Source organism: Podarcis raffonei, chromosome 6 (assembly GCF_027172205.1).
Source record: "Podarcis raffonei isolate rPodRaf1 chromosome 6, rPodRaf1.pri, whole genome shotgun sequence".
NCBI lineage: Eukaryota > Metazoa > Chordata > Lepidosauria > Squamata > Lacertidae > Podarcis > Podarcis raffonei.
The window spans coordinates 77192365-77203274 of record NC_070607.1 but is presented as its reverse complement, the minus strand read 5'-3'; the positions used below and the strand labels follow the sequence as shown (position 1 = coordinate 77203274).

General features: G+C 46.3%; 1 protein-coding gene across 1 annotated transcript; it reads left to right on the top strand.

The window, feature by feature from the left end:
- The first annotated feature begins 6073 nt into the window (after window positions 1-6073).
- LOC128416393 (WAP four-disulfide core domain protein 5-like) lies at window positions 6074-10508 on the top strand. Its single transcript, XM_053394102.1, has 4 exons — window positions 6074-6239; window positions 6816-6959; window positions 8045-8182; window positions 10247-10508. Exons 1-4 carry the CDS (start codon window positions 6140-6142, stop codon window positions 10384-10386), a joined length of 522 nt encoding a protein of 173 aa, XP_053250077.1. The 5' UTR covers window positions 6074-6139; the 3' UTR covers window positions 10387-10508.
- Window positions 10509-10910: the final 402 nt, after the last annotated feature.

Sequence of the window (10910 nt, the reverse complement as noted above, 5' to 3'; positions counted from 1 at the left end):
ATAAAAACAGAGAAGCCTAATAGCTAACTGAATATCACATTTCCTGCACAAGGCAGTTCAGATGCAGAGCTCAAGAGAAATGCCTATCAGAAAGAGATATGAATGCTCAATGGAAGAAATTGACCCATTGTTCTATCAGGAAATTAGAATTCACTGGATTTGACATTTACACACATGCAACTATATTAACGCATCATAGGCAGGTTATTGAGGCCTGTAAGTTTAATGCCATAAGGGACGTGGCTGGTGCTGTGGTCTAAACCACTGAGCCTAGGGCTTGCTGATCAGAAGGTTGGCGGTTCGAATCCCCGCAACAGGGTGAGCGCCCGTTGCTCGGTCCCAGCTCCTGCCAACCTAGCAGTTTGAAAGCACATCAAAATGCAAGTAGATAAATAGGTACCGCTCCGGCGGGAAGGTAAACGGCATTTCCGTGAGCTGCTCTGGTTCCCCAGAAGTGCCTTAGTCATGCTGGCCACATGACCCAGAAGCTGTATGCTGGCTCCATCGGCCAGTAAAACAAGATGAGCGCCGCAACCCCAGAGTCGTCCGCAACTGAACCTAACGGTCGGGGTCCCTTTACCTTTACCTTTACCTTTACCTTTAAGTTTAATGCCAGGCATCCTAAAATCTGCAATTGGATACCAGCTCTTACAAACACTATGAAGTTTGAAAGGGGAAGTGTGTCCATCATAACAGTACACTGCCCTCTGGTGGCAACCTGGAAGCACAGCATCAGTCAAACGCCAGGTTTTGGCAACTTTGTGCCTTCCATGCTGGCTGGGACTGGTGGGAAAAGAATCTGGAGGGCACCAGGTTGGGGAAGCCAGAGGCATACAGCCATTTCCTTCAAATGATGTGTGCAGAGCCAAAACACTGCCTTACTTTTGCAGTTCCCTTCTCAGGAAATGGAATTGGGGCAGCGTTTGTGGCAATATTCTGCGTGAGGAATTCTTAGCGAAAAATCAGTTTTGGAGGGTAATTATCACAGGAAAAGTAGCTTTTTATTTGGGCCATTACTTTAAGTAGGGGAATGAAGAAAGACCACTGTCCTTTTCTGAAATCTTGGGCGGGTGTGGAGAGAGTTTTCCGTGTAGTATTCTGTGGGTTAGTTGTGATGCAGCACTCATTCAGAAACGATGTTTGCTATTCTCTTATGAATCTAAGAGCATTAAACATGGCATTTGCATTATTTTACAAGGGACATGGAACTGGTTAAGCTAGCTGGGGTGGTGGGGGATGGGGAGAGAAGATCCTGGATTGCGTTAGAAATTCGTAGGATTTTTTCTTCACACACAATTATGAGACCCAAGTTCAGTTAATGATTCGTAACTTTGGATAATCAGATGATCAAATGATTACTGTATTTTTCGCTCGATAACACGCACCTGACCATAACACGCACATAGTTTTTAGAGGAGGAAAACAAGAAAAAAAAATCTGAATGAAACAGTGGATGTATCATTTTTGTGCTTCATGCTGCGGCCACAGACATGTGATTTGACAGTGAGTTTGGGGTAGCCCAATGCAAAGATCCTGAGGATCCATGTGGATCCATGCTTTGTAACCACGTTTTTGCACCATTGCAGCCCCAGGCAACAGTGGGAGCGTGATTTTTTTGGTGCAGGCTGTAGCCATGGACATGCTATGTGATCTGATGGTGAATTTGGGGTGACCCAATGCAAAGATCCTGAGGATCCATGTGGATCCATGCTTTGTAACCATGTTTTTGTACCATTGCAGCCCCAGGCAACAGTGGGTGCGTGATTTTTTTGGTGCAGGCTGTAGCCATGGACATGCTATGTGATCTGATGGTGAATTTGGGGTGACCCAATGCAAAGATCCTGAGGATCCATGTGGATCCGTGCTTTGTAACCACGTTTTTGCACCATTGCAGCCCCAGGCAACAGTGGGTGCGTGATTTTTTTGGTGCAGGCTGTAGCCATGGACATGCTATGTGATCTGATGGTGAATTTGGGGTGACCCAATGCAAAGATCCTGAGGATCCATGTGGATCCATGCTTTGTAACCACGTTTTTGTACCATTGCAGCCCCAGGCAACAGTGGGTGCGTGATTTTTTTGGTGCAGGCTGTAGCCATGGACATGCTATGTGATCTGATGGTGAATTTGGGGTGACCCAATGCAAAGATCCTGAGGATCCATGTGGATCCGTGCTTTGTAACCATGTTTTTGCACCATTGCAGCCCTGTTTTTGCATCAGATCATTGCTATGTGATCTGATGGTGAATTTGGGGTGACTCAATGCAAAGATCCTGAGGATCCATGTAGATCCGTGATTGGAACCACGTTTTAAGTAGGGAGGGAAGGAAAAACATAGAAGCGACAAGGAGAGGGGTGTGCAGAGAAGCAGCTGGCTAAGAATGCAGGAGAGGGGTTTTACCGGAGGGAGGAAAGGAAGGCAAAAGTCCCCCCCCCCAAGCCAACCAGCTCTCTCTCTCCCCCCCCCAACCTGCATGTTGCCTTCGAGTCCCAGACGCACGGAGAGGAATTAGAAGAAAGGACGCTCTGCTTTCCACTCTGCTTGCCTGGAGGGGAGGGGTTTTCTCTGCTCTTTGTTCCATTTGAGCAAACACAGTAAGGAAACAGAAGCGGGTGGGCAGTAAGACCCTGAGGCAGAATGCAGGAAAGCAGCAGCTTCCTACTTTCCTCCCTTCTCCGGACGATTTGATATTTGCCTGATTTTTGCCTTCACTCGCGCTTGTCAGCTCCAGGGACCACACATTCGCTCAATAACACGCACAGACATTTCCCCTTACTTTTTAGGAGAAAAAATCTGCGTGTAATAGAGGGAAAAATACGGTATACCTCCAACCTCCATTGTGAAGAGATGAGAAACCAATTTAATATTCTTTAAGGGATCCTCAGCGAATCAATTTTAACTTAACCGCTACTCCTCTAATGTATGGACAACCTGTAATGACTCCAGATTTGGAGTTGGGATAGTCTTAGCAAAGCCAGCCTCTGAGCAATCCTAGTTCACCTTTGCCTCCATCATGCCTGCCCTTCTCCTTACCCTCTGACTGCACTGATTAGAAGAGCAGCACTAGCCAACTTGGTTTTATCCAGGTGTTGTTGGACCACAGCTGAATAAAATATCATGTATATACAGCCTAACATACCTGCCAACATTTCTCTGATGGAAATAGGGACGTCCTATTCCATAATAAGGGACACAGGTGGCGCTGTGGGTTAAGCCACAGAGCCTAGGACTTGCTGATCAGAAGGTCAGCAGTTCGAATCCCCGCGATGGGGTGAGCTCCCGTTGCTCGGTCCCTGCTCCTGCCAACCTAGCAGTTCGAAAGCATGTCAAAGTGCTAGTAGATAAATAGGTACCACTCCGGCGGGAAGGTAAACGGCGTTTCCGTGTACTGCTCTGGTTCACCAGAAGCGGCTTAGTCATGCTGGCCACGTGACCCAAAGCTGTATGCCAGCTCCCTCGGCCAGAAAAGCGAGATGAGTGCCGCAACCCCATAGTCGGCCACAACTGGACCTAATGGTCAGGGGTCCCTTTACCTTTACCTTATTCCATAATAATGATAACAACAACAATAATTTTTATTGTTTTATTATTTTAATAATATTATTTAATAAATTTTATACCCCACCCATCTGACTGGGTTGCCACTCTGGGTGGCTTCCAACATATATAAAACATAATAATACATTGAACTTTTTTTAAACTAAAAATAAAAAACCTTCCCCATACAGGGCTGCCTTCAGTCGTCTTCGAAAGGTTGTATCTCCCTGTCTTGGGGTTGCATAATTCCATACCCTCCAACATTTCTCTGAAAAAAACAGGGACTTCAGACCTCCAACATTTCTCTGATGAAAATAGGGACATCCTAAGGAAAAGCAGGACATTCCCGGATCAAACCAGATGGCTTCTGTAAATCCGAGACTGTCCCTGAAAAATAGGGACACTTGGAGGGTCTGGAAGGCAAACTATGGCTCCGTCTGCTCAGTATTATCTCACAATGGTTCTTGATATTTGTCTACAAATATGTTCTTTGTTGGCCCAAATTGCAAGCACAAGGCTCTTTCAATATGCTGAGGAAGCATTGCTTTCTTCCTCCACAAATCAAGATTTTTTGCTCAGAATATCACCAGAATTACACAAGAGAACATATAGCCAAAATGCAGCAGCATGAAGAAATACCTCTGTCCTTTTCAGAAATCGGGGGGGGGGGGGTTCAGCGGGCAGGAATGAGTAGTTTTGAGTGGGTCAGGAAACTATGTTTGCTGTTCTTTTATGGAGCATTAAACGTGACATTTGCATTGTTTTACAACGGAGATGGAATCTGTTAAGCTGGGAACGGGGGGTCTGGCGGGAAGGTAAACGGCGTTTCCGTGCGCTGCTCTGGTTTGCCAGAAGCGGCTTAGTCATGCTGGCCACATGACCCAAAAGCTGTACGCCAGCTCCCTCGGCCAATAAAGTGAGATGAGTGCCGCAACCCCAGAGTCGGTCACGGCTGGACCTAATGGTCAGGGGTCCCTTTACCTTTACTTTCCCCTTGCCTCCAGCACCACTGCCCAGGGCTGGATTTAGGTTTGATGAGGCCCTAAGCTACTGAAGGTAATGGGGCCCTTTATATATCCAGCTGTCCTTTGTCAACAACAAATTGTCACTGTTTTTTGTGTTGAATATATGCTACATGGTAATTTATGGACCTATTAGGTATCTAAAGCCATTTGCACATAACAAAATATGTATATTTTTGAAATGTACATCCAGTTTTTTTCCTTTAAATTTTTTGGGAGGCCCCAAGAGTATGGGGCCCTAAGCTATAGCTTGCCACTGCCCTTTCCTTCACCCTTTGAGTCCAATCAGTATGTCTGTTAGAGGGAGAGCATTAGCCAAAGTGGGTTTATCCCAGTGTCGCTGGACCACAGCTGTCATCAGTGGCAGCCAGCAAGGGATGATGGAAGTCATAGTATGACATTTGGAAATCACCACATTGGCTACCCAATTGTTTGATACCAGTTGTAAGAGCCTCCTCCATGGATCCTTGATTTTCAGAGGCAGCCTTTTTAGAATCTTTCTCACTGTCTGAAAAGATTTCAAGCCTTCCTGGCAATCAAGGTGATGATCAGCTTGAATCTGGATAAGTATTGTCTAGCAAAATGGCAAAATAAGGTAGTGTTTGTTTGTGGCGGCTTCATTATCTTACAGGTTTTTTCTTCCCCTCACAGCTTGCAGAAAATTGGCATCCAAAGTTCTAGGTTATATATAACAAGACCAGGACCATGGTCCAGAAACTGATTGGCAACCATTGTGGATTCCTCTGCACAGGTGAATTTTTCAGGTCTAGGTACAGAGAAGCCTCACATTGAGCACATTACTGTTGTCCAAAATCCTGTGCTTTTCGTGGAATTATTTGGGAATACTGTCTGTTCTACCTTTAACTTGGGGTCACGTAAAAAAAAAATACAGATTATATACAGTCATACCTCGAGTTACAGCAGCTTCAGGTTGCATTTTTTCGGGTTGCGGACTGCTGAAACCCAGAAGTACCGGAACAGGTTACTTCCAGATTTGGGCAGTCATGCATGTACAGAAGTGCTAAATCGTGCTTTGCGCATGTGCAGAAATGCCAAATCGCAACCCGCACGTGCGCAGATGCGGGTTGCGAACGTGAATCCTGCACTCATCATGTTCGCAACCCGAGCGTCCACTGTATAATGTAATTGTCCAGTTGAGTAATGTCCCCTCTTGTAGCCTGTAGGAGACAGAGCAGAAGAATACCCGGAGCATCTCTGTACTGCCAAATGATACCACTTTTATATTCGTTCAGCTGCCACTATGGCTTCCCCTGAGGAATCTTGGGAACTTTCTGATGAGCCAAGAATTCTCTGCTGAAGACTCCTAGCCCATAAACAGTTCTTTCATCTTTACAGGACTCCCCTGGGAGGTGGAATGTCTGCTAAATTGGTAATTAAATGGGCCTTGGACACAATCTACCTGTTCCTCAACATGAAAAGCCAGAAAAACAAGAGTCTTGGCTTGTTTCTGAGAGGATGCTTTGTGGCCCCTCCATTCCAAAGCTATATGCCAAAGGATATATAAATGCCCACCTTGGCCATCTCTCATCAGCCGACTGAGGGGCAGTTGCTAACAGCATCATGAGGTCGACCAGCATTTTCATCTTCCTTGGCTTCTTCATCCTGTGCCAAGTGGCACCATCCACTTGTGCCACAACAGAGGCACGTCCTTTTTTTGGCAGTAAGTCTTGAGGGGAACTGCTCAGAAAGGTCTTGTTGTGTTGGGACTCCCAAATGGGCTTTGTGAGGGTTTACTTCCTAACACGTAAGCAGCTGGAGATAATGCAGTTCTCCTGCAGTGCTTCTCTGTTTCTTTATACAGTTTTAATTCATGCCCATTGTTTTAATATTTCTATGCAAAGTGCTTTGTGACTTTTTCAAGAAAAGTGGGAGATGGATCTATTTAAAGAGATTAGCAAATTAAATGTGAGGAGAAGATGGACAGTATTTGCTGATAATATATTTCGATCCTAGTAGTACATTTGGGTCTCCACAAATAATATCTATGCAACTTTGAGATTGCAGGTGTGTGTCTTTCTTATCCTTTGGATGAAACCAGCTGGCGCCAAAGAAAAACCAAGAGGTCAGAAACATGATGGGGGAAATATATAGTTTTATTTTTCTTTTCACTGCCAAGGTCTTTTCTCCATTTGTCTCTGCACCTTCTCCCTTCTTTTGTTCTCTCGGAAAAATGCTCTTAACTATTCCTGCACTCTCACTGCTGTCACTGAAATTCTTCCTTTTTGCATTTTTTAAGTTAAACTTGGGGATTGTCCTCGCAACGATGCCATCTGCCATGGGAAACCCGTTGGGAACCGGTGCTTGAACGACACCCAATGCCCAAGTTCACTGAAATGCTGCCCAGGCCCCTGTGGCAAAACCTGCCTCCAGCCTGTGAATGGTATGGTGTTCCAGTTCCTGCCTCTGGGGGGGATATTGTGGGCATATGTTGGGGGGTGGGGGGGTGGCAACCTATGTGCACGTCTGGGATGCTTGTGAGTTGTGTGATGTGGAGTGCAGAGTGTGTTCTAATCCTCCGCGTGCCTTTGTTTATCTGGCCTTCCTGTTGCTGCGTGTAGCTGCATGATTGGTGGGTTGTGTCGTGGGTGTGCCTGGGGCATTCTGGTTGGCTGCCACACTAAGTGCACCATCCCCTGCCAATGCATTCCTGTGCAGTTGATCACACACTGTTTTCTCATGAGCTGTGTCCAACCTTGCAGTTCGTACACACCCGATAAGGGCGCTTGGGAACCGTCCCCGGCATGTAAACAGGTGGGCATCATCCCAAGGGGATGATGTTCCTATTTCCATTTTGCCAGGCAGCAGCAGACTCAGTCGGCATTACAGTCATACCTCGGGTTACAGACGCTTCAGGTTGTGTGTTTTCAGATTGCGCACCGCGCCGAACCCGGAAGTACTGAAACGGGTTACTTCCGGGTTTTGGCTCTCACGCATGCTTTGCACATGTGCAGAAGTGCCGAATCGCAACCCGCACGTGCGCAGATGCGGCGCTGCGGGTTACGAATGTGCCTCCTGCATGGATCACGTTCGCAACCCGTGCATCCACTGTACTCCCTCCCTGGTGCCCTGAGTGCATTCCAGGACTGGGGTACCTTATGCCCCCTTAATTTATACCAGCATAGTTTTTTGTCAGCTTCCTGTGCTTAGGATTGCTCTGAAAGTTGTTATTACAGTAGCTTCCCATCCCGATGCAACAACAGGCACTTCACAGGGTGTGGCAAGTGTTGCGAATCAATGGCTTCAGAAAACTTGTGCAGATGAGGAGGCAGGGTTATGCAAATGATGAAGGCAGCTCCCCCTCCCCCACTGGCTTTTGGGGTGCGGGAGAACCCCCTGGACAGCATCAGAGGAGGAGAGCAGGGATCATTCCTCCCTGGATAATGCAGATCCTTACAACAGTGCAGGAGTCTCATTTCTGCAGCACAACCTTGTTTTGTCTGATATCTTGAATTTTCTCTATTGCAGTGAAACCGGATCACTGTCCACCGGATACTGAACAAGATATTAAGAATTTTAATGACTGCAATAAAGATGCCGATTGTAAAGGAAAACAGAAATGCTGCTTTGCTTATTGGGGTTCGGAATGTCTCGATACACAGAAAGGTAAGGTATTTTGTATCACTGTACAATGCTTAGGATTGCTATGCTTTTCTATGGTCAATAGCTACTGGTCATGATATTACTGCAATAATAATAATAATAATAATAATAATAATAATAATAATAATATCCTCTTCTGCCAGGTCTTTTTTAATGCGCCTCCTCCACAAGAGGTCCGGAGGGTGGCAACATGAAAACAGGCCTTTTTTTGCAGTGGCTCCCCATTTCTGGAATGCTCTCACCAGGAAAGTTTGCTTGGTGCCTTCATTATACACCTTTAGGCACCAGGCAAAATTGTTCCTCTTTAACTAGGCTTTGGGGTGATTGTCATCCCATGCCCTTTTGAAACATGGTGGGGTTTTTTTGGGGGGGAGGGGTTATTCAGTTGTTTCTGTTTTTATTCTGTGTTTTTATATTGTGAACCACCCTGAGACCTGCGGGTATAGGGTGGTATGCAAATTTAATGATTAATAATAAAACAATACTAAGGATATTTATGGGACGCGGGTGGCGCGGTGGGTAAAACCTCAGTGCCTTGGACTTGCCGATCATATGGTCGGCAGTTCGAATCCCCGCGGCGGGGTGAGCTCCCGTCGTTCGGTCCCAGCTCCTGCCCACCTAGCAGTTCAAAAGCACCCCTAAGTGCAAGTAGATAAACAGGTACCGCTTTATAGCGGGAAGGTAAACGGCGTTTCCGTGTGCTGCGCTGGTGCTGGCTCGCCAGAGCAGCTTCGTCACGCTGGCCACGTGACCTGGAAGTGTCTGCGGACAGCGCTGGCCCCCGGCCTCTTAAGCGAGATGGGCGCACAACCCTAGAGTCGGACATGACTGGCCCGTACGGGCAGGGGTACCTTTACCTTTACCTTTAAGGATATTTATACCCCGCCCTTTCCCCAGCCACACTGGGTGGCTTCCAGCCAAATGTAAAAACATAATAAAATGTTAAACATTCAAATGGCAGAATGCCTCTCCCCACAGTAGATCATAGAATCGTAGAGTCAGGCAGTGAGGGAACCTCAGATAATGCATCCATGAGAAATGGCCATCCAAACTCTGCTTAATAACCTCCAAGAAAGGAGAGTCCACCACTGTCTCATGGGAGTTTGCTCTGCTGCTGATGTTGGAGTCCATGAGTGGGAAAGGAGTTTTGTGTCTCTTTCCTGCTTCTCGGCCTCATAGGCACATCTGATTGGCCACTTTGCGAGAGATAGAAGGCTGCACTCGATCATACTTGGTCTGATCCAGCATGCTCGGGACCATGCCAGGTCTGTGGACAGCCTTAACCTATCCATTTCAAGAGTGTATGCTTTCTAGTCTGGGGTCCCGAAGGTCAGTAACTTGAGGAGGCAGCATGAGCCAGAGACGGAGCTCAGGGCATGAAACATGGCTGTCAGATAGTGCTTCACAGCTGGCAAAGCAAGAGCAAACTACCAGGCAAACCTAGTCCAGAGCATTCATATATACCTGGAGGAGCATCTCCACCCTCATCATTCTGCCCAGACACTGAGGTCCATCTCTGAGGGCCTTCTGGTGGTTCCCTCACTGCAAGATGTGAGGTTATAGGGAACCAGGCAGAGGGCCTTCTTGGTAGTGGCATCCGCCCTGTGGAACGCCCTCCCCTCAGATGTCAAGGAAATAAACAACTATCTGACTTTTGGAAGACATCTGAAGACAGCCGTTTAGGGAAGTTTTTAATGTTTGATGTTTTATCGTGTTTTTAATATTTTGTTGGGAGCCGCCCAGAACGGCTGGGGAAACCTAGCCAGATGGGCGGGGTATAAATAATAAATTATTAGTATAATTATTCATGTGGCTTGCCAATTGCATGAAATGATGTTCCACGTCTGCTTACTAACTTGTATGTCTAAGAGCCTCTGGAACCTAAAAATGGCACGATTCCAGTTACCTCATTCACTTAGGTCCCTGAAAAGGTGATCCCTAAATGCTAATCTTCAGGGCTTTGAAAAATGAGCCACGTGGCTATGGGTGAATCATTTTATGGGTAGAACATTTTTTTTAAAAAAAAAAAGTATAATGCTTATGTGTTGTCACCCATCTTTACTACAGAAAAGCCTAAAAACTGCCCTGAAAAAGTTTTCAAATGTCCGAAAATATTGAGGGGTGAGTGTACTCATGACACTCAGTGCAAAGGGGTGAAGAAGTGCTGCTTCTCTGACTGCGCCTTGCGCTGTGTGGATCCCGTATAAAGTACCTGAGACACAGGATGCTTCTGCAGAGAAGGAGACAACTTGTTCCCATGGTGATCCAATGGAACCTCGGCGTGATCCGGCTGAAACACAAATCTTCCAATAAAGTTGTCTAGATCAGAGCTTTGCCATTTGTAATTATTTTATCTCATCATTCTTCTTCTTTTTAGCAATTTATACTAAGCAATGATCTGAGAAACGGAGTCTGCTGCATGGAGCTGAAGAGAACCCCAGAAATGGTTAGGGCTTTTAGCCTATTGAAATATACTCGGAGTCGAGAGTGGATTTCATGCTCTTTATTCAGCTCATAGTGGTGAGGAGGAATGGAAGTTCCCCCAGAATGTCTGCTTTATATACATTATTTACACAATGGGCCCCACGTGAATGGCTAATTCCAGGATTCTCCTGTAGGCCAATCAGGTTGCAGATTCACTTCCACCTGGAGCTGGATTGGGTGGCTCCTGTGGACCAATCAGACTGCTGCATTCTGGAGCCTATTGTTCTAGGACCAATCAGACTGCTGC